Source organism: Cynocephalus volans, chromosome X, assembly GCF_027409185.1.
Source record: "Cynocephalus volans isolate mCynVol1 chromosome X, mCynVol1.pri, whole genome shotgun sequence".
In the NCBI taxonomy this organism is placed as follows: Eukaryota; Metazoa; Chordata; class Mammalia; order Dermoptera; family Cynocephalidae; genus Cynocephalus; species Cynocephalus volans.
In genome coordinates, this window is record NC_084478.1 from 24,913,549 (window position 1) to 24,936,984 (window position 23,436).

Below are 23,436 nucleotides of genomic sequence, written 5' to 3' on the forward strand. Positions count from 1 at the left end.
AGACAGAGAGTGAATAGAACCCAGATTTTTGTTTGCTGTGAAGATAAAATAAGTTGTATGAAAATCACAATAACCAATGCCTATCACATACTGAGCACTATAAATGTTATCTATTATTTTAAAGTAATTTCCTAATTATTATCCCCATCTCAATTCCTTTTCAGTCCAGGCAATTACGGGTACATGAGACTTTCCATCTTTTATATTTTATTTTCAGATTTTCTGCTCAGTGTGATGCAAGTGACCAGAGGACCTTGAAAAGCTATTCTGTATAATGTTTTATAAGGCTGGGTGAACAGAAGGTTCAGGAATATTTTGGAATTAAATTGAATTTGACAATTCTAGCCGCCTCTGAGCTTCATAAATTTGGCTGATGTTTGTCAACTGGGCCCTAATTCAGACTTGCAGCTGTGGCATCTGCTGCTTCTTGCTGCCTAGCCTGCCACAGCTCTGGCTCCAGAAAGGCTGTGATGGCGTGGTCCAGATGGCTCTATTTGCATTTACGAAAATGCTCAGTGCTGCCGTAAACTCCTGGCTGTGTGTGGGCTAGTTCTTCCCCAGGACTGGCGGGAGATTGTGCTGCTGTAAATATGTAATTAAAACATTAGAATATTTATGTAAAGCTTTTTTTATGAGGATTTATCAAAATTATGATAGGATTTGAAATTGCTTGTCATGTTTTGTGCATCTTATTGGAAAACTTCCAATAATACTCGAACATGTCAATGTATCTGGGCTTCTGAGTTAGGTTTAGGTTCTTTAACAGGATACTCTGGCATAATTTTTTTTTTTTTTTTTTTTTTACAATAAGCTTTATATTAGATTTTAAAGCTGGGGGTAGGGAAATTACCATTTTGAAAAGAAAATAATTTGTTTTGGCAGAATTCCCAGTCTTAACATTGTTGGCATGAGGCTTCCTATCTTTTTGTCAAGACACATCCATGAAAGCCAAATGGCATTCTCTCCATCCAGTATTTAGAGTGGTTCTCTGACTCCTCACCATTGAGAGCGGCTGTTTTAGGGCTGGTGCATTCTAAATTGGAGGAGGCAGAGTAGGATGTGAATGGTCCAAAGGAAAGTTAATGGAGCTCACCTTAGAGATATTTTTTCTTCCCAATAGTAACAACTTTCTAGTACATTTTTGTATCTCTATGCTTGTCCTAATACAGGTATACTTGTCTCTGTACATGTAAGAGATAGTTGAGCTTTTGGGGTCTTAGTTACTTTGGCAAATAGGTTTCTTTTGTGCCAAGTAAATAGGTCTGTGTCTTTGAGTGGAAACAATGACTGAAGTGAAGATAAGCTTTTTCAGGACTCTCTCTTTCTTCCTTTTCGTCTTATCTGGTTCCAGCCTTTTCTAATTGCTAGTTTTACCTTAAAACATAATTCAGTCAATATTTATTGAGCTTACTTATATTTTCCCAGGAGGGAATTCTCAAGCAAAGGACAATTTGATACAAAAATTTATATGACTTGAAAAGTTCGTTTTCTCTTAAAGCTAAAATATGAAGTGCTAATTTCTGTGCTCTGGGTAAACTGCATAATGGCTGGGACAGCTGTAAAATGGCTGGGTCCACCCTTCCTTTGCCTGTTTGGAGCACGAAGTCCTAGCTCTTCACACCACATAGACCGCACTTATTGACTGTGGAGCTATCTGTGGAATTCTGGCCTTCATTTTTCTTTTTGTGCTATAAAGTCATCCCTCAGTATCAGTGAGGCATTGGGGGTATGGAGATGGGGGGATTGGTTGTAGATCACCCTGCAGATACCAAAATCCATGGACGCTCAAATCCTTGATATAAAATGGCGTAGTATTTGCATGTAAACTACATGCATCCTCTAGTATACTTTAAATCACCTCTAGATTACTTATAATACCTAATACAATGTAAATGCTATGTAAATAGTGGTTATATTGTATTTTTAAAATTTGTATTTTTATTGTTGTATTGCTGTTTTTTATTGTTTTTTTGGAATATTTTCTATCTGTGGTTGGCAGAATTTGCAGATGCAGAAGTCTGACTGTAGTTTCTGTCTCATGTCCTCAGTGTTGTAAAACAGACCAACCAGAGAACCTGAAGAATTTAAATTTTAATTTATAAAATGCTGTTGATGCCAGTGCTGTCTGTCAATCAGTATTTTTTTTTCTGAGTGGTACCTTGAGATTTCAAATGAGTTTGACCAGGAGGGTTTGGAGATTCTGTAGGGCCACCACCAGAGAGCCTGGGAGTTGTGTTTGCATGCTTGAGGCTGAGTAACTTTTCCTCTAAGTCCTGTGGTAGGTACTCATGACATTTGTTATATTTAGGGAACTTAGTGATGCTGACTGCGATGGAGCCCTGACCCTGCCTGAGTTCTGTGCTGCATTTCATCTCATTGTGGCCCGGAAGAACGGCTACCCGCTACCTGAGGGTCTGCCTCCAACTCTGCAGCCAGAGTACCTGCAAGCAGGTAAGGCCTCGTCATAAATTGTAAATCTTAGGCACTTTCCATCCGGACCGTATAAGAACTTTTGTCTCTTAAAATGGTGTTCAGACACTTTGGGGAGACGTTGCTATCTACAGTTATTTTTCTTTAACCGATATTAATTAGACTTTTGTGTCTCATAATGTGAGTAATAGGGCTGATCTGCATAAGTGTGAATCATCTGTTATTCCCATAAATCCTCACAAAAAAATTTAGTACCCTCTGGATTGCTTTGAACCAATGTCGTTGAATCTTTCGTGACAATTGTGGAATAGGCAAGTACTGACTCTCCCAGCTGATATGAAATGAAGAGGAAGATCTTGAAGAGCCAAGTGATGACTCAGCATCTTTGGCATATCCCAGTGTCTCTAACTGGCCTTAGGTAATAATAGAACTCTTATACCTAATCAAAAGGTTTAAAAATTACATGCACTTTAATGTGCAAAATGCTGTAATGTTAAATGTACACTTGATGAATTTTTATATAAGTATGTACCTATGTAAATATAATCAGATAAAGATATAGAACATTCTAGCACACCAGAAGGTTGGAACAGAACTCTTTTTGTCTTTCTCCTTAATAAAAGTCACCTCCACACTACTGTCTTGAATCCTTTGGACAGTAAAGAGTCTTGGTGAATCCAATATTTGTATCACTTCCTTCAGAAGATTGTAAAAAAAATTAATAGTGTCTCCTGCCTTTTCAAATGCAGTGGGCACTGGTCTGATTTCCATTGTTCAGTGAATAATGTAGTTTCCATTGAAAGGGTCCAGAAATAGCTGGTGCTTTCAACAACTTTCTCACTTTTTAGAGAAGGGCCCTTGCAAAAAATGAGAGCTTAGTCATGGGTGATTATTAGCAAGAGGGAGCAGTGCCTAAAGAAACTATAATTACTTATAGATCTCTGACTCTGTTAAACAAAAAGTCAGTCATTTTCTGTATTAGGTAGTGAGGGGGTAGGGTCTCAAACAAAGGAAGAGACCAAGTCTGTGGCTGGTGCCAGTGACAGGTAAACATGTTGGAGGAAGAGTGACCCATTCTGGGACCTTCCTCAAATGCCCCCATGAAATGTATGAAGGGAAGAGTTCAGAGAGCAAAAACTACTACTAATTTCAGGGCTTGGACTTTGCTAATAACAGTTGCTTTCTGCCTATAGCAGGCTGTAACTCTAGCCTGCTAATCTTCTTTAGGGGCTGGGGAAGACCCTCTTGGGTCCCAGAGAATTAGCTTGCAATTGGGAAGCATGGTAGACTGCTCTCTTTCCTCTCTGGTCTCTATCTGTCTGTCTCTCTCTTACTGTTTCTCCTCGATTGAAGCAAAGAAGCACTGACAGTTCTGGGGCTATCCTGATGACTGCATGGCTTCCATTACCAAGGCAGTGCAGGATCATAGAGGAACCCCTTCTCTTGGGAGTAGAGCCACATGGGGCTGTTGTCTCTCTAATTGGGATTAATGAGGGGCCAAAGGGTCAGTGTATTAGTCTTTTTTGTGTTGCTATAACAAAATACATGGAACTGGGTAATTCGTAAGAAAACAAAATTTATTGCTTACAGTTTCTGAGGCTGTGAAGTCCAAAGACCACGTGGTGGTGGCAACAGTGACCCAGAGGTCTCACATTGCAAGATGGTGGAAGCAGAGAGAGAGTAAGAGAGAGAGAAAGACAGTTTCTCCTCTTCTCTCAAAGCCTTCAGAACCATGCCCCTGACCACCATTGTTAATCCATTCACTACTGCAGGGTCCTACAATCCAATCACCTCTTCAAGGCTCCACCTTTCAATTACCATAATAGGATTTCCCACCCTCTTTACAGTCACAGTGTTTCTAATACATAAAACTTGGGGGGGCACAATTTAAGCTTCAGGGAGTTTTGGGGGACATAATTCCATCCACTATAGTCAGGGTCTGCTCCAGAGTTGTTTAGTTATATTTAATAGCTTCACCGTTTCTTCTTTCAAGCCCTGGGAAGAGTCTTGAGTAAGCTCATCTCCCATGCCCACACTTAATCTTGATTAATGGTGTTTTATTGTTATTGTTTGGATGCCAGATGGTCATGGAACCTATGCCACGTGTCATGACTCCTTATCTGAGAAGTCACTTCGTAGGTGTCCAAGTGTTTTTGTGGACTGTTTCAAAAGTCACTGATATAATTTTTAGAAATCTGAATGCCCTGAGCTAAAGTATGTTAACAGAAGAGAACTAACCTCTTGATTCCTTTACTGCTGAAAATGGCTCTTTTTGACTTGCTTTTTCAGTAGAGGGGAGTCTGTAAAAAAGAGTGCCAATCAAGAGGCACCTCCCTTCACTTGAAATGAAGCCCCTGGTTTCTTCCTGGTCTTTTATGGAGACTGTCAGCATGCATTTATACAGAAACAACTGAATAATCCAACACATACCCTTAAATTAAAAATTGCACATCATTTCCAGGACTTGTGGGATTAATCTTAAATAATGATTATATAGTGTCAACAGAAAACATGAGGACCTCATAAAACCACATCAAACTCAGTGACTAGACAAACCCTGGGGGTTTTAACAGTTAATTTTAAAATGCCTTATCACCCATGTTTATCTTTGTATGAAGCTCATGAAAATGGCCAGAACCATCTAGGTCTTCCCTGTGCTTTTAGAGTCTTTGTAAAATATGAGTGGTGCTGTTTATTTTTTTTATTCATTTTTATGGCATCCCATTTAGCTTTTTAAAAAAATGTTCTGACATTTTTCTAATTGATCTATATTCATTCTGTAAAAAAATCTAATCCAGTTTCCAACAAGATTGGTAAGGAGTATAAATATGGTTAATACCACTATGCATTTAAAACTTTACAAGCTTGTTTTCAATAAAATAATAAAACAAATTGTATCTGATGCCGTTTACTTGTACTTACAGAAATAGTTCCTTTCCCCTAACAGTCAAAATTAAAGAACAGAGTTGGAAGTTTAAGTTGGATTATTTGGTGCTTACCCATGAGCCTTTTGATATTTTCATGTCTAGGTGACTGCTTGAATTCTGGTAGAAATTTTTGCTGTATAGCTTGTTTAAAAAAATATTTGAGTATTTACTATGTGAGAGTCACTGTCTTATTCTCTGTGGTGAGAATGCTGTATAAAACAGAGTTCCTACTCTCATGGAGCTTGTGGGCAGTTAGAGGATAGATGCTAAATAAACTCACAAACATATCATTGGAGCCAGCGGTATGTGCTATGAAGAAGTACAGGTACAGCAAGAGAGTTCATGACCTTAGGGAAGATTTCCTTAAATATTTGAGCTGAGATGTGAAGGATGGGCTAAGGACTAGTGGATGAAGAAGGGCGAAGAGAGGTTCCTGGGAAGAGTGGGCTCTGGGGAGAGGAGATAGCAGGTATGCTGGAGAGGCACTGAGAGGGGGTTTGGAGCACGGCAGAAATGGAAATTTCAGGCCACAGTGGCTAGAGTGCATAGAGCGGGAGGTAAAGGGGCTGGAATGAGGCTGAAGCGGAAGGTGGGGAACACATTGTGGGCAGTAACTGTGACCTATCGTAGGCAGGGAAGTGACACAATCAAATTTGCTGTTTGAAATGATTGTGCTGGTTGTCATCCAGAGAACAGATTTTGAGGGGCAAGGACGGAAACCTGAAGACTAAGTTGTGGAAGCAGTCCAGTCTGGAGCATCAGGGGGCTTGCACTAGGGAGGTGACAGTGGTGATGGAAAGATGTGGTCACATTGGAGAGAGATTTAGCAGTTAATTGATGACATCTGTAGTTTTCTATGCAGCAAGACCCCTCATGATAAGGCATTAGTTGTGTAATTCTTGTTAGAGCACTGCTTGGTAGACTAGAAAGAGAAATTTTATATTGGTTAAAACTGCTCTTGGGGCTGGATTGAGGAATGGTGCTTTGAAAGGTGTGTTGCTGAGTTTTTACCAAGGAAACAGACCAGCAAGTATGGTCAGAAAAATCACCAGGGCCTGCGGTTTGTCCATTTAATATTAATGTGAAATTCTGACCAGAGTAAGCAAGTGAAAAAATTAAGGTGCTTGCACTCATCTCCATGTGGTAGCTGATAGTCTGGCCAGTACTGTACTGCGGAGGAATGTCGGCCTTTCAATCCCTGGTGGGGGTGGGAGGGTGGGGAAGGATTAAAAACAATGCCAGTTACTTTTCACATTTGATTCAAACGTTTTCTTTAAAACATTGCATTTAAATTTGATTTTCTAATGTCTTGTCTTAACAGATATGATTTGTAGCTTCTGTTTATTATCTACCCCAATCTGCTTTTCCTCTTCTGAATATTGACAAATTTTCTAGTGGTTGAAATATTTCTTTCTCAATTAGTTTGTGACAAATTGGTGAAGCAGAATTTGCTTCTAAGAATTAGCCTGGATATTAAGTAATTAGCTTACCAAGCAGCATGATTTTTCTTCATGCTAATTCACTCAGCTACCCAACTAACAGCCCTTGTCACTGTTGTACGTTGGAAGAAACTCATATTATTTCCTTGTTGTAAATCAGCAAGAATTTATGCTCCTATTTTTGTCATTCCTGCTATCCAAAAAGATAAATATTTTGTAGTTATCTTGGGCACGCATCATTATAAGATCTTACCTGTTTATTTCCAACAAGAGCTAAAATGAAGTATTTCCTTAGTTAATGTTTATAGTATTCAAAATATCACTATAGTTATTACTTTAAAAAATTATGCTAATAGCATAGTTAAAATTTACATATTGTGATCATAATGGTTAATGTGGAAGACAACTACTGTGCTCTGACATGAAGTGCTAAGAGCATGTACCCTTCAGCTGTGCTGCTGGGAGTTCAAATCCTTGCTCTTCTATTTACCAGCTGTTTGACCTTGAGTAAGTCTTAACTTCCCTATTCTTCAGTTTCATCAATTATAGGATGGGGATGATAAAAATACTGGGGTGTATATGTAAAGAGTTTAAAAATACTACCTCAACATGATTAGTGCCATAAATAGTATTAGGAGCTAGCTGATTTTGTTGTTATGTTTAACAAGCACAGAAAAGCTGATGGGAAACACCACTATAGATATAGTAAATATTCTTATGTATTCTTTTTGCTTCTTAGCTTTTCCTAAGCCCAAGTGGGAGTGTGCATTATTTGATTCTTATTCTGGGTCAATGCCGGCAAACCAACAACCCCGTGACTTGAATCGGATGGAGGTAAAAGATCTTCATATGTTAAGTAAGGATGTGTGTGGAATTAAATCCATTAGCCTATGTTCTTTACAAACTCTGGAGATGAACTTTTATAAAATTTTCTCTTTATACTTGGTAATTACTCTGAAGCTAAGCCTTTCCAATCTAGATACTAGATGTATCTGTAATTATTTTTTTCTTTTCTCCCTAAAACTAGATTTGGTTAAGTAAACAACATAGTCTCTTGACCTTCTGGAGGTGAAATTTAGGGACAGCGAAACTATACTAGAAAATGCTTAGCCAAGTTATTTACTTTAACCAAGCTTTAATGTCACCTCTCCCCCTGGGTGACGGAGATGGAGACGCAAAGGATTACTCAAAGCCCATTTTTCCTGAGCAGTGAGAGGCCCAAAGGGGTTAAATCCCAGGAAACGACTTCTTCAAGAGAGAGGAATTTCTGGGAAATGACCCCAAATCAAGGCTTTTCTCATTTTTTTATTGTGCAGGCAAAAAGTTACAGAAAAGAACACAGGTGGTTAATCAGTCATAGTGAAAACATAAACGAACTGGCTACATAACAATTTTCATTAATGCAGGTGCAACTTAAAAATAGTTTAAGCAGTTTACTGTCAAAGGAGTCATAAAACTAAGCTATGTGACATACAAAAGAACCAATGAGATAATCGTTATGGCAACACTTAGTTCCCTAGGAAACTTAGAGAAGCAGTTGAAGGTGAAATGTGGAATCAGCGCTAATTGGCAGAGTAGCCTTGAAGCTTTCAGTACACATATTTTCCCATAATTAGGTTTAGCTGCACCAAGGGCATCTGCCCTTAGAGCAAGCACTTATGCTGCGTTACAATTCTCATATCCTCACCGGAGACTTTTTAGTTCTGTGAAAGTCTTCTGTTTTTTCCCAAGCTTGGCATTTCTATGTGTAATACTAAAAGGTTAGGTTCTTCCTCAAACTACAAGGCTTTGGCCTTGCTAAAACTATAGGGCTGTGGCCCCACTATGCTACAGCCTAAACTAAAGGGCTTTGGCCCTTCTAACAGCTAAGGACTGTGGTCCTACTAAGATAAAGATCCTACTAAGCTACAGTCTGATCTAAGTACTGTGGTCCTTCTGATCTAAGGGCTGTGGCCCTACTAAGGTAAAGGTTAAGGTCCTGTGAAATACATGCGCTTTATTAATGTTAATACCCTCTATACTTTAATTCCCTAGTAAACAATTTCAGTTGTATTTTTAGTAGCTGGGCATTAACACGGAGAAGAGGTTGAGAACTAAGCAGGAGGGCCCCAAATCACATTTGAAGCTCCCTCAGGGTTTTTAGCTTTTGGACCAAATGAGGACTGATTTGGATAATCCCTAGAAGAAACTTGAAGAATTCCCATAATGTTGGGCCATTGATAGAAGGGCTTAGCCAAATGCTTAGTGATCCTTAGCTATTGATTAATAAATAGAAATTGTTATGGTTATTGTTATCATCATCGTTATGATAACTTTTGATACCTGCTGTTCCCTTAAAAAAAAAGAAAACATGGAAATGTTTAATACATGGAGGTTTATTCACAGACTCCTATTCAAGTCATCTGACCCTAATTGAAACCATTGCAAGGATAGAAGACAAAGGCGGGATACAGGGAAATGTCTTTAATTCCTTGTGACTATGTGATCACTTACTCTCTTGCGTGGGGCTCTGGTGCCTACGGTGTGCGATATGGATTGATATCCTCCTTCTCCCCTGTGGGCTGGTCAAGCCTGCCTCTCCAGTGCTCCCTCAGATTCACATCTCTCTGGGCTGCTCTGCCACTCTTTGTTTGAGTTGTAGCCTTCATGGTACTTTCCTCAACAGATTTCTACTCATGTGAAAAAGATATAAATAAAAGGAAGATTTCAGGAAGAGTGATAGATGTGCATTTGAAGAATTTTGGTTTTTTAAATGTCTTTTTCTGCAGAATGCATGTGATTAAAGCAGATATAATAGTTTGCTGCTTTTCATGGCCCTCAGTTTACTTTGGGGCTTCTGGCAGTGTCTGGAGAGGTTTGTCTATCAAGCAGGGATCGATGCCCCTATAGCTGTCTGACACAGTTGCCTTGGTATTTTTGTTTTTTTGCTGTGATCTCTCTGCTTATGTAAAATTGAGTTTGTTAGGTGAGTTTTTAAAAGATGTCCTTATTCTTTTCATAAACGTATTGTTCCAACTTACCATGATATTAGATGGTCTTTGTCCTTCAGAGACAAATACTGAATTTTTTTTTTTGTAGAAATTATGTTGCTGACTCATGTTGCTTTCCCCACGTAGTCATTTTCTCATCTGTCTAAAAAGAAAGAAGAGCAAATACATAGGTGGTCATAATGTCTGTTTTACACACACACACACACACACACACACACACACACACATCATTAATGATATTATGTATATTCACTTTATGGATGTTATTATATATAGCTGGTTTTATATACTTTTGTATATGTTAACTGGCCTCTATGGGGAGGGAGGTGTTAGAAGCTACCTAGGCTTCCCCCGCCCCCCACTCTGTTCAAACTTCTAAGAAAGCAAAACCACAACAACAAAAACCTCTTTTCCAACCACATTCTTATTTTTGAGGGTGGAGCGTTTTTATTTAGATAATGAATGTAGTAAACAATTCAAGGACAAAGTAATAGAATTAATTGATGGTTTGGCCATTTAAGAAATACGAGGGTACTTCAAAAAGTTCATGGAATGATTCGTATTATCTTTCAATTCTTTTTTTTTTTTTTTAAAAAGATGACCGGTAAGGGGATCTTAACCCTTGACTTGGTGTTATCTGCACTGCACTCTCCCAAGTGAGCCACGGGCCAGCCCTCAATTCTATTTTTAAATGGTCTCTTTGAAGTACCTTAGTATAGGTCATATTTTTAATAGCTAATGATTAAATATTTCACATTTGTCTAAACTGTTGCTCATTGTTCTTTCTATCAGCATTTTAATCTCTCTCAAATGCATGGAGTTTACGTAGGTTTAGTACCAGACCTGAGAGTGATGACTTCAGTATAGGTGTTTGTGCTGTGAATGAAGCCGTAGCTGATTTAGGTCTCAGGTCATGAGCAGTTTGCTTAGTAGTACATTTTTTTCTAAAGACAGCAGAGCTGTAATCATGTACTTATTTCTGTCGAGAATTACGGATTATAATTTCAGGTATACTCTTCTTTAGCAATATTATATTAGTGGATTCCTTTCTTTTTTTAAACAGCTCTATTAATGCATAATTCACATACTATACCCATTTAGAGTGTACAATTAAGTGGTTTCTAGTACTTGTATATTATCAGAGTTGTTCAACCATCACTACCATCTAATTATATAACATTTTCATCCCCCCAAAGAGAAACCCTATATTCATTAAGTCACTCTCTATTCTCCCTTTCTGCCAGCCTTTGATAATCTCTAATCTATTTACTGTCTCAGTATTTGCCTATTCTGGACATTTCATATAAATGGAGTCATATAGTATGTGGTGTTTTGTGACTGGCTTCTCTCATTTAGTATAATGTTTTTGAGGTTCACTCATGTTATAGCATGTATTAGTATTTCATTCCTTTTTATTGCTAAACAGTATTTCATTGTATGGACATGCCACATTTGTTTGTCCGTTCATCAGTTGATGGGCATTTGGGTTGTTTCACTTTTAGCCATTGTAAGTAATGCTGCTGTGAACACACATGTAGAAATTTTTGTGTGAACATATATTTTCAGTTTTCTTGGGCATATACCTAGGAGTGGAATTGCTGGATTGTATCGTAACTGTGTTTAACTTTTTGAGGAACCACCAAACTGCTGCTTTTCGAAACAGCTGCACTATTTTACATTCCCTCACCAGCACTATATGCAGGTACCAATTTCCCCACATCCTTGCTAACACTTGTTATTGTCTGTCCTTTTGATTTTAGCTGTCCTAGTGGAATGAAGTAGTTATCTCATTATGGTTTTGATTTGAATTTCCTAATGACTAATGATGTTGAGCATCTTTTCTCAGGCTTATTAGCTGTTTGCATATTTCTTTGGTGAAACATTTCTTTAGATCCTTTGTCCATTTTTAAATTGGGTTATTTGTTATTGAATTGTAAGTGTTCTTGTGCTTTTGGTGTCATATCTAAGATACCATTGCTTAATACACGAACATGATGATTTACCCCCATGTTTTCTTCTAAGAGTTTTGTGATTTTAGGTCTTATATTTAGATCCATGATCCATTTTGAGTTAATTTTTGTGTATGTTCTGAGGAAGGGGTCCAACTTTATTTTTTTTATGTAGATGTCTAATTGTCTTAGTGCCATTTATTGAAAAGACCATTTTTTTCTGATTGAATTGTCTTGCACCCTTGTTGAAAATCAATTGACTGTAAATGTAAAGGTTTATTTTAGGATTTTCAGTTCTGTTCCATTGATCTATATGTTCATGATTATGCCAGTACTACACTGTCTCAATTACTATGACTTTGTGGTTAGTTGTGAAATTGGAAGGGTGAATCCCTTTAACTTTGTTCTTCTTTTTCAAGAATATTTTAGCTATGTTGGTTCCTTTACATTTCCACATGTAATTTAGGACAAGCTTGTCAAATTCTGCAAAAACCAAACAAACCAAAAAAAAAAAAAAAAAAAAAGAGAGAGGAATTGCACTGAATCTGTAGGTCAATTTGTAGAGTATAGCTATCTTAATCATATTGTCTTCTGACCCATGAATATGGGATGGCTTTCCATTTATTTAGATTTTTAATTTCTTTCAACATTTTTGGGAGGATCTTTTTATCTACATTCTGTACACCTACATCTTTGTCTTCTCCAGTGGGGTCTTATGTATAATCCAGGCAGGAGAAGACAAAGAAATGCACCGTTAAGATGCGTTGTCTATTCTATTGGAGATAGTAGACTTTCAACAGGAAATTATATCTGGAGGCTTCGTCGTGTTGCCAAGAATTACCTGACCGAGGATTGTTAAATCCTAGGTCAAGTTACCACCAAGTAGTACTGGGACTTCATTCTTTGGAACAGTTTAAAAACAGAAGTATTGTTTATCTTTCTTGGGTTGTTTGGGTTCCAAGAGGTAAACCAGTGAACATTTTGGAGCACCAGACAGCTAGCTCCAGGAATTTATTCTCCGTCCTTTAAGTTTTTAAATTTATCTTTATTTGATGTTTAAAATATAAAGAATATCATAAGGCAAACGGTGACAAGTTCTCCTCCTATCCCTTTCCCTCACCTACCAAGTCACCCTTTAATTCTTACACAGTATATCTTTCCAGAGTTTGCATATGTAAATAAAGCAAATATGAATATATATTATTCTTTAATTCCATTTTATCAGAGGCCTTAGAGTGTATATTTTTTCCAGCTTTATTGAGGTATAATTGACAAATAAAAATTACCTATTTACGATGTTTTGATATATATGTACATTGTGAAATGATTACCACAATCCAGCTAATTAACATACTCATCACCTCACATAGTTACCTTTTTTCTTTTTTTTTGGTGATGAGGATAGTTAAGATGTACTCTCTTGGCAGTTTTTAAGTATACTATACATTATTATTAACTATGTATAGAGTGCATGTTAATTGAGAGTTCATAAGAAATACATTTATAGTAAGTAGATTTTAAACAATTTTAAAGTAATTCATACTTGATTGGTTTGGGTTTTCTTCTTATTAGTATAAGTGAGGACTTCCCCCATATGTGAGTTAAGAGAAATCTTGATCTGTTCATTAATAAAATTCTCTTATTCCACAACAGGGAGGCTAATTTTAATCAGGGTTGGACACCTTCTGTATGAGAGATTCTGGCAAATATACCCACTTGTCAGAACCTCTCTCTGCATATGAAAAAGTACATAAAGGACAGGTTTATTCTTGGCTGAATGGACAAATGCTATGCAATTCTCTGATTGAATCCCAATCTGGATTCAGATTTAATGTATGATCTATACATATTCCTTGATCTGAATCATTATTTTTTCCTCTGTATAAAAATTTCAATACAAATTAACTTATACCACATTGAGAACCTAAAAAAAAATAGTGTTAAATGTCAGGGTTTACTGAAGACAGAAATGTTGGCAAGTAGTAGCTTTTAAGACATTTTCATCGTATGTGCACATCACTTAATTTCTGTTCCAACCTGTATAATTCATTTACTTTTCTTTTCCAAGAAGACATCTGTTAAAGACATGGCTGACTTTCCTGTCCCTACCCAAGATGTGACTGGTGATGACAAACAAGGTATGAAAAGAATGTGTTTTCTTCCTTTTAGGACATTCTGCCTTTGTTTTCCTTATCCACTTCTCTTGGAATGACTGGCTTCTAGAGCATATGAGGACAGTTCTCAGTATATAAACACATTTGGGTAGATTAAGTAGTTCAAATTATTGTCATAAAACTATAGTTCACGAAGTGGCAGCCAGAGCTTGAGTGTCTAAAGCCCTCCAACTCATTGGCCCCTTGGTCACTGCTGACCCTCAGGCTACTCTGATACTTCACATTAGAATCTGATTGTATGAATTAGGAAATGGCTGGGAGCTGAAAGAATTGAGAGCGTAACATCTTGTGTTGGCAGATGTGATTCCAGAACATCAGGTAAATACACATTTGCACACAGGTACAATCCATGAGGAAGTCATCTTCTGGACAGAGCTTATGTCCCTGGGCTTTATCTGTTTCTCAGTAGCTTTGTGGGGGTGTGGGAGTGACGTGGAGCCCAGCTACAATTTGCTTGTCTTACTGGGTTGCTGAGAAGCAGTGACCTGGGAATATCTAGCAGCATAGGAGGGACCCTCTCTCCACTCCCTATACTTTGTATAATGCTTTATAATCTACTAGGTCCTTCCTCATACACTGTCTTATTCATTCCTCACAAAACTGAATGGAGGCCGGTATGTTTTATCACCTAAAATTTAGAGATGAGTGAATTGAAGTTTAGGAATTTGCTTAGTAAGAAAAAGATCTGGGAGAAGAACCAGTATTCTCTCTGTTATCTCATACTAATTCATTGTTCATGAATGAGAATCTGAAGTGACTAAAAATCAGCAAAGCTACTTTAGTCTTTATTTTTGAGACCTGTCATTGATTCAGCCTTGTAAGGGGGTTAAACATGAAAAGTAAGTTTTCCATTAAGAAACAATAATTGCATGCTCTCTAAATACTTGCTCAGGAGAGGCAGGTGGAACTGGACATTTCAGCAGCAGGTATGCTGATTACTCTCCTAAGTGGTGTATCTTAGCCTTGATTGCACAGTTGAACAGCTGGGTGGGCTCTAAAAATGTGGAAACCTGGGTTTTACTCCCAGAGATTCTCATGTCATTTGTCTGGATGTCAGGAAGGAAAGAGGGGGAAATTCGATTCTTCCTAGTGATACTTCTTCTAGCCACTAGAGGCGCTGTCTCTGGAAAGTTGAAAACACATCTTTGCTCTCTGTAGAAGAACCTGTTTTCATACGCTACAGGGTTGTTATTGTTTTAGTAAATGCTATAGCACCTTTTAGAGGTTAACAGGTTTGTAAGACCTCTTTTTGTAAGTGATGACTAGGATTCTTTGTTTAATGTAATGTGCCTCAGAAATAAAATTTTACAATTTTTTCTTTTTCTTTCTTGTCCTTTAAAAACAAAACAAAACACTACTAGCTTTGAAAAGTACTGTCAATGAAGTCTTACCAAAGGATGTGTCCGAGGACCCAGGTAGGAGAAAACCATTTTGATATATTTTCTATGTAATTATTTCTAATTTTAATAAAAACAGTTTCAGTGAGTAGAAGATTGCTACCTCTGTGACAGTGTGTCTGTTTCTCTCTGAATATTTGTCTTGTGTTTTGTTACAAGGAAACCTTTTGTCTTTTTACCCTTTCCTTCTTTTCAGGTATGAGAAGAGGGTGATTTCTTTTTAAATTCTGAATTTAGGTTTTACTGAAAGGATCCCTCAGTGTGAGTTTAGGGTCTTGTTAGTGAGTGTAAAATTGAGAGGGCTTGGAGTTGAGATGATTTCAATAAGCCGTTGTGGTTTCTGTGTAGAGTTAGGAACTAGTGGGATAGATCAACTGGAGGCTCAGAGTCGATATTTTCCATTTCCAAAGCAAACCCCCCAAATATTTCCATTATACTTCACCACCCAGAAGGCAAGTATATGTGCTTATACATGGAGTAGATTCCGAGAAGAAAAATAAAAGTTGTGCTTGTCTGGTTTCTTGGAGAGTCAGAAGTGTGTCTGTAGAACCGTGGAGAATGGCTGGGCCTGTGTCTTCAGCTCTCTTTTGATGGAGCCACCAATGAAACCAAGATGAACCTAGTATAAAAACAAAGTGGCTACAGAAGGCATTACTATTTGGAGCTCTGGTTATGAGGACATACTTTCTCTTTTACTGTCATCTCTCTTGCATATTTAATAAGTAAATCATGTTTGTTGGGATTAGCTAGCTACCATCCCAGGCTTATTTGTTTAAAGTTGGAACAGAGGATTCAATAGAACATTGAGGTTTATGCTGTGGTATAGTATTTTCCAAACACCAAGTTCATAAAAGATTTAAAAGTAGGAGGGGTGGAGGGGGGAGTTAGAGGAGGGAGGGAGAGAAGAAGTGGGGTGGGGGAGAGAGAGAGAATATGGGTAAGAATATATGATTAATTTCAGTCATGGAGGCCTGAGAGTCTGTATTTTTAGGCCTCTCCTCAGGTGATTCTGGTACGCAGCCTGTTTTGGGAACCATTACCTCTAGAAGGCAATACTGCAAATAGGAAATTAAGATTGTACATCAGTCATGACTCCAAAAGTGGTGGGAATTCCCGAGCCTAATTCTGACTTTTGAAACTGATTTGGATTCATTCATTGCAGGGGGAAAATGCTCTGTTTGTGTAGGCCAAATGCCTGAGGTCAGTTCGTTACAGCTGTAATTTCTGGAGCTAAAATGGATGCATTCCAGCTTATGACAACTTCATGTTATGGTATTAGTAAAAGCTATTTAAATTTGGAGTGTTAAATTGGTGGCTTTTCCAGCAGCCTTTGAGGATCATAACTCTGTTTTTTCCCAGGGATTTTAGCGTGAGATCAAGTGTTCTCTGGGGCATGAGCTTTAGATCTCATTTTCAACATTTCTCTGTTGACTAGGACATGACATCACCAAACAAAACCTAACAGGTGTGCCGCGGTGCATGAAGTATATTTGAATTTGTTTCATTTTGTGCCTGGGAGCATGCTCTGTGTTTTCTGATTGGTTTGTTCCACTGCTGCCCCTCTCTGGGTATGAGGGAATACCTCATCTCAAACATATTTAAAACCTCCTTTCCTGGGAAATATCTGAATTCCTAGTGGGAGACGCTAGAGTTTCAAGGTGTGGTGATTTATAATTCTGGATGGCTGTCCATGCCAATGGGCAGTTCACCTCAGTTCAGTTGCTGCCTTTTGAAGGGTTAATCTTAGGCTTGTTCTCTCTTTCTCTTCCCATTTCCTGGAAAGACGACATGCCTGGAATGTTGTGAGAAGTCATCATTCTTCCCTCTTTCCAGCTAAATGAGAAGCTGTGATCCGTCTGTTGGCTTCTGCTTGAATTTACAACACAGTGTGCCCTTGCCACTTTTGCAGATAATCACATTCACCTAAAGCTGAGTCTGACTTTCAGGAGCCTGGAGACTGATGAAAGAGTTAACTAGAATAGTGTTGCCCAGCTTTTTCTGGTCTGAAACCTGTGGAGACTTACCAAGACCCACCTGGGATATATTTTTGCACGTGGAAAGAGAAGCAACTTCCTGCTCCGCTCTTTCACAGTTGGTGGTGGTGGTGGTCATGCTGCTGCTGCTGCTGATGGTGTGGATGATGTGGTGGGTGACAGATGGGGTGGTACTATGTTATCAGGGAATGGGGAAATTCCTTGTTAAATATTTTTTCATATGCCTTTACTTTTTTTTTTTTTTGTCTTTACCTTTTTAATTGCTGAAAGTGTATATATTAGTGGAATCTGAGAGATTTCTTAACCAGTGCTCCACTCCAACTTAATTCAACAGAGCACACTGCACCATGGTGATCTTTTTCTTAATGTCTCTGGGTCATGCTGAGGTGTTTCAGGCTGGCTCACCACACAGTGTGGTCTTCAGGCTGCTGCTGGTGGTTCTAGCAGCAGCTCCATTGCCAACTGTCACCCATGGCCTTACTGGGGAAGAGCAGATTGTAGCGCTAAGGCTAATGTCAGAATCCTGTCAACATCGCCAATTGTAGAGCTAGGCTAATTTCGGCATCCTGCCAACTTAGCCAATTGTAAAGCTACCTGACTACGCCAGTTGTCGAGCTCTTTTACTTGCCCATAATCTTGCCAGCTGGGCCAATTGTCTAGCTAGGGCTGGGTCTGGAACTCACAGAACCCTCAAGCCCCTTCCAGGCTGGGTCACGAACCCTTCACATGCCAGGCTGGGTTCCCAGACCCCTCACACGCCAGGCTGGGTCCCCAGACCCCTCACACGCAGGTCTATGACCTAGGTAACTGGCAAACAGGTCCCTGAAGCTGTAGGTTGGAAAGCATGGCTGTGTGGGCGGACACCTGAGGCAGACGCCAGCCAACTCGTGGCGCTGCACATGTGTACTAACTCCCCCCCCCCAATTTGTTTACTGAACTACCCCCAACCGGCCCTGAGGTAAGAGGACCCGATTAAATTGTTCTATTTTCCCAACACATTTCTCTCCTTCCATGACCTGCTTGTGCCTGTGCCTGCTTTGCTGTCCCAGAAGAAATTAGATTTAGAAACCAGATTTCCAAGCTTGAGAATTAGGAGCCTTTATTTATGTACTCTACAGCAGTAATACTTTGCAATTCTAAAATACATTGTTTTCAAATTACCTTCACCTTCTTATCTGTCCCTGTGAGAAAGGGGCTGCATTTTTATTTTCTTCATTCTGTGAGTGAGGAAACTCAGGTTCAGGGAGGTAACAGCTGGTTAGTGTCATGGCCAGGAGGAGCATCTAGGCCTCAGGACTCCTGGCCTGGTCTCTGTCCTGTCTCTCCATTGCTCATCCACACCCTCACCCCATCTGTCTCTCTGTCTGCCTATCTCTCACCAGCAAGGTTCACCCCTCCTTCCACACCCATTCCTACACCAGCAAAAAGATAAAGTTAATGGCAATTGACAAAGCAATTAACTGTCACCATGGTCTGGTTTGGGGAACAGTATTTTAACATGGCTGGAACTTCTCCTGCCCGTGTATTTCTTGAAAGCAGTGGGGCCTGAGGGAGAAGAGAGACACGGAGCCAGCTGTGGGCAGGCTGCTCAGAGGGCTTCCCCCAGCTCTGTGGTGAGTCTGGACACTCTGTCCACCGAGCCTCAAGGTAGCCTCCTTGGCTGGAAGAGAGGCTGCCCACTTAAGCTGCCTTTGTTTGCTGCCTGGGATTTGTTGGAGGGGGGGAAGTATTTTTCATCCGTATCCAGATGAATGATAATGGGCAAGAGGGGACTCAGGTTCCTTGGGCTTCCCAAGCTTTTCAAGGCCATGGCAGCATTTCAGTTTGAAGCCGAAAGATGCCTTTATCCTCACTACAACAAGCCCAAATGCTTAGGATGGGAGAAACGCTTCTCTTCTGCAGCTGACCACATCTAAGGAGAATATATATTGGTAGTCTGCTTTGTGCCTTGTTAGCACGTATAAGGATTCTCAGCTCCCGTTCTGCCCTGTTTATCTAACCCAAGGATTTTAGTCATCATCATCAGTTCAGGTTGCTTCATACCAAGGAGGGTTTTTATCTTTGGAGCAATGTAAAAGAAGGTGGGATAATGCAGTGAGTTTTTTTTTTTTTGGGGGGGGGGGAAGAATTGGTGAAAACAAATAAATTATATTCTCCTTGTTCCTTGTTAGCACTTTTTCTATGAATTTTTATGACATTTTATCATGAAAAATTTGCAGTGTTTCTATAGTTGTTTTTTGTAGAGGACTGAAAACATAAAAAAGAGGATTAATGTTTTTGTAAATGTTTCTAATTACTCCTCACAGCTTGTGATGGGAAAGTAGGCTCCATGGGTGTTGGTAGTGAATAAGTTAGTTTATGGTTTAAATTTGATGAGGAAAATTTGTATGATTGACAAAATATTTCAGTGATTTCATTCCATAATATTTCCTGTCTGATTTGGTCGCAGAGATATGGGATGCAAGAATATTTTCTTCTAGGATAAGCTGCATAGCTCATTTCAACTTACTTGTGGGAGCTTTGCTTCTTGTAGCCATTCCGCTTTGGTAGTATCTTTTAAGAAAATGTGTAGCTGTATAGATTTCTTCCTAGCCTTCAGGGGAGACTGGTTCAAAATCAATTACTAGGCTATCATGATAGACCAAGAAACCCTCATGTGTGAATCCATCATTATATAAAAAGACAACCCCTTGAAAGTGTTGTCTTTTTAGATGGGAATGTCTTCATAAATCAACTTGGATTTGAGAATGGCTTCTCAGATAGTGTTCTGATGAAAGGAAAAAATGCTGATTTTTCTTAATTTTTTAATTATGCCTTTAGCTTTAGAAATAAAGTTAGGAAATCATGAAATGTGGAAACCATCAGGTTCTCCATGTGGGCATCTATACCTCATATTTACCTGTTGATGTGTTCTGTACTAGCCCAGGTGCTGCATATAAACCTGTATAACTGCAGAAATGAAATCCAAGCAAACAACAAATAATCTTTGTTTCAGCAACTCCTAAGGATTCCAACAGTCTCAAAGCAAGACCAAGATCCAGGTAGTGTTTGTTTAATTTCTGCTTTAATGCCCTTTGTGTGCTATCCCTGCCTAGAAATAAAAACCCCAAACTCCAAACCCAACCCATAATTTCCTTTTCCTTTAGATTTGAAGCTTAGGATATTGGCCATTTCACTTGTTGTGAGTGGCCTAATTGGAACAGGCAGTGATGCTGGGGAGCCTCTTAGTTTACATGGTCATTAGTTCTAGAAGATGGTGGCTGATGCTCTGTGGTCCCCTGACATGAAGTGGGTTGTGTGAGATGACCCAGTTGTGGCAGGATGATAACGAATAGGGGGAGGGAAATATGGGTAAAAGGTAACCAACACTGAAGTTTGCTGTCATGACAAGGTGAACACCAAAAGGTAAGAAGTCTGGGGAATAAAATCTAGAGTAGGGAAAGAAAATGCTTATGATGATTTCAGTGAGGCTTGAAGCTTCAGGTAAGCAGTGCTTATGGTCTGTGTGAGCCTATCTTAGTGCCTCTTCTCAGCATCACATTTTTTTGTTAGAGGCTGGTAGGAGAGGGGGATCCAGTAAGGCAGAGAGGAGCAACGGAGAAATACAGAAACATGAATAGAATTAATCCATGAAAGAGGGGAAATGGTATTGGGATGACTTTTCACCAGTAGAACTGCAGTGTTAGACAGGATACTATGTGTGTGTTTTCTTTACTTCTTTTTTTGGGTAGCTGGCCAGTATAGAGCTATATGTGTGTTTTCTAAGTTTTGCTTTGGCTCTTAGTGACTTTTTTCCCTCATTTGGCTACTAGGCACATTCCTGAAAAAGTGAATTTAAGTCTGATCATATTTTATATGCTTGAAATACTGACATTTAAGGAAATCTCATCTCTTTGATTAACAAAGTTACCCCTTAGTTTATTTTTTATGTCTGTATTTTCCAATTTGGGGCTTTGTTTCTTTGTTTATAGAAGGTATAGATATCTATGTTCCTATTTTTTAAAAGCAATAGAGTAATTCATTTTGGTAGAAGGAAAAGTTATGGTCATCACATCTACTCATCCTTTCTTTAAAGGGCGAATGGATCTTTTACAAGTTAGTCTGTACTAGCTTTGGGATGTGGGAATAGTAGTATTTATTTGCCCCAATACTAGGAAAAACCTTTGAACTGCAGAAATTTGCTTATGTGTACTATGTTAGCCATAAATTGGACATCACAGTATTAGTTCCTGCCTACTTCCTCTCTTCCCCAAAGTGAGTGAAATTTCAAAATTACATGTTCTATTATTAATGTGCCTGGCTAAATATTATATATTATTTTTTCAGGGGTTGGTCTCCTGGTCTAATTTGGATGATTTTATTTTCACTACTTCCAACTGGGTCTTTCCTGAGACCAAGAGAATCAAGTTATTTTTATCCTCCTTTTAAAAATAATAAAGCTTTGTAGAAATGTAAGGGAAAGAGGGAAAATCACTATTCTAACACTATCACGTTCATCATTTTGTCAGTTCCCTGCACGTTTATGTTTTAATTGGTTGCAGTCATGGTTATACAGTCCCACTTATTTGGTATTCAGTAACTTTCCATGTGAAAATATGAAAACACAGCTTATCTATGGAAATAAAATGGAAATGAGGTATGTGGTGTGAGACAGTATATGCTTAACCATATGCTAACATGCACACGCACTATTTATACACACACGTTATTCTTTCTTCCTTGAGTGAATGATGTCACCAAAGCTATCTGTGGCACAGAAAGTTCTTTTAATTTCTAGCTAAGGTCTCTAATTTCCTTTTTTAATCAAGAGTTTCCATTTAAAAACCTTGTCCTTTCATATCAATTCCCTTTGATTCTGGCTGAAAGCGTTAGAGCATTCTTCCTTGCTAGTTCCTGCCTGCCTTTGCCTCGCCTGTCTTGCCAGCTGTGTTACAGGGACCACCCCAGAGCACGTTGCATGCCATTTTGGTGGCTTTCTTAAAGATTGCAACCATATAAGACAGATAAAACCCTCAACTACAATCAAAAAACTTTGAGAAACTTATTCAGGAAAATAAAAACTCGCTATGTCAAAAACAGTTCTGCTGCGAACTGAACGGGCTTAACAGTAATTAATGGATTCTAATTTTCTGAGAGCCACTCTAATAGCTAAATATGAAGAACAGTTTTCTGAGGTTATCTCTAAGATGTATCTCTGACTCAAAGGTCATTTTCTGCTTTGACATGAAATTAGCTGAGAAGCTGAACAGAACGGATGTACACATCCACTTCCTAGGTCCTTCTCACGATGCTGGAAATCTTTCCTTAAACCTTTCCTAAGCAATAGACCAATGTGTGCATTTGCATTAATTTAGAAAATAAGTAGGTCTTCAATAAATATTCCAGCAGCTACTGCCAGCAGATTTCTTCCCTGGCTCATAGGCAGTATAAGAACATTTTAAAAATGGAATTTAAAAAGAGAGAGAGACTAGAGTTTGAATTGAACCTATGTAACTTTCTAGCTATATGACCTTTGGCAAGATATTTAGTTCCTTTTTTCTTTAAATGTCATTATTTGGAGTTACAGTCTCAGAAGTTGCCTACTTAGCTGTGCCTTACTATAGATTGAGGAAGAAGGTTAAGATGAGGATTTTGTTTTGAAAATTTCCCATAACACGTATTTCTCAGGGCAAGACAAGCTAGACCCCTCAACCTGATTGATGTGTGTTTTCCTTTCCTGAATTTTACTTGTGTCATATTCCCTTGAACATTTGATTCTTACCCTCAGCTTATCTGCCCGAATTCTACTTGTGCCTGTCATCACATTTGCAAGTAAACAGAAGAAAAGTTCTGTAATCAGTTTATGAAACGCTTCTATTCAAACATGGAAGTATCTAGGTTGGAGGGTTTTACATGTTATTGTATTAACAATTCCAATAGAAACTGATTTGAATTTACACAGTGCTTTTTTTTGGTAAATTTAGGTCAAAGGTATAATGACAGGAAAGATGTTAAAAAGACCTCAATTCATAGTTGGATTTGGACAATTGTATATAGTGGTGTCCACGGGATAAGAGAATTTATGGCTGCTTTGGTAGCTCTTTGACTTTGGGGATATTTTCTATTTCAGCCCAACTTCAGAGAGTAAAGCTTTGCT

General features: G+C 38.6%; 1 protein-coding gene across 11 annotated transcripts in view; it reads left to right on the plus strand.

Annotated features, from left to right (window-relative positions):
- The window catches only part of REPS2 (RALBP1 associated Eps domain containing 2), a 197,160-nt gene that overhangs the window by 100,864 nt on the left and 72,860 nt on the right, over window positions 1-23,436 (plus strand). For 5 of the 11 annotated variants that reach the window (XM_063083469.1, XM_063083473.1, XM_063083471.1 and 2 more), the window contains exons 8-12: window positions 2,309-2,451; window positions 7,536-7,630; window positions 13,804-13,873; window positions 15,271-15,324; window positions 20,296-20,341. In XM_063083469.1, the coding sequence (XP_062939539.1) occupies window positions 2,309-2,451; window positions 7,536-7,630; window positions 13,804-13,873; window positions 15,271-15,324; window positions 20,296-20,341 (408 nt within the window). The remainder of the gene's footprint in view (window positions 1-2,308; window positions 2,452-7,535; window positions 7,631-13,803; window positions 13,874-15,270; window positions 15,325-20,295; window positions 20,342-23,436) is intronic. The other 6 variants (XM_063083475.1, XM_063083476.1, XM_063083477.1 and 3 more) reach the window with 3 other exon arrangements.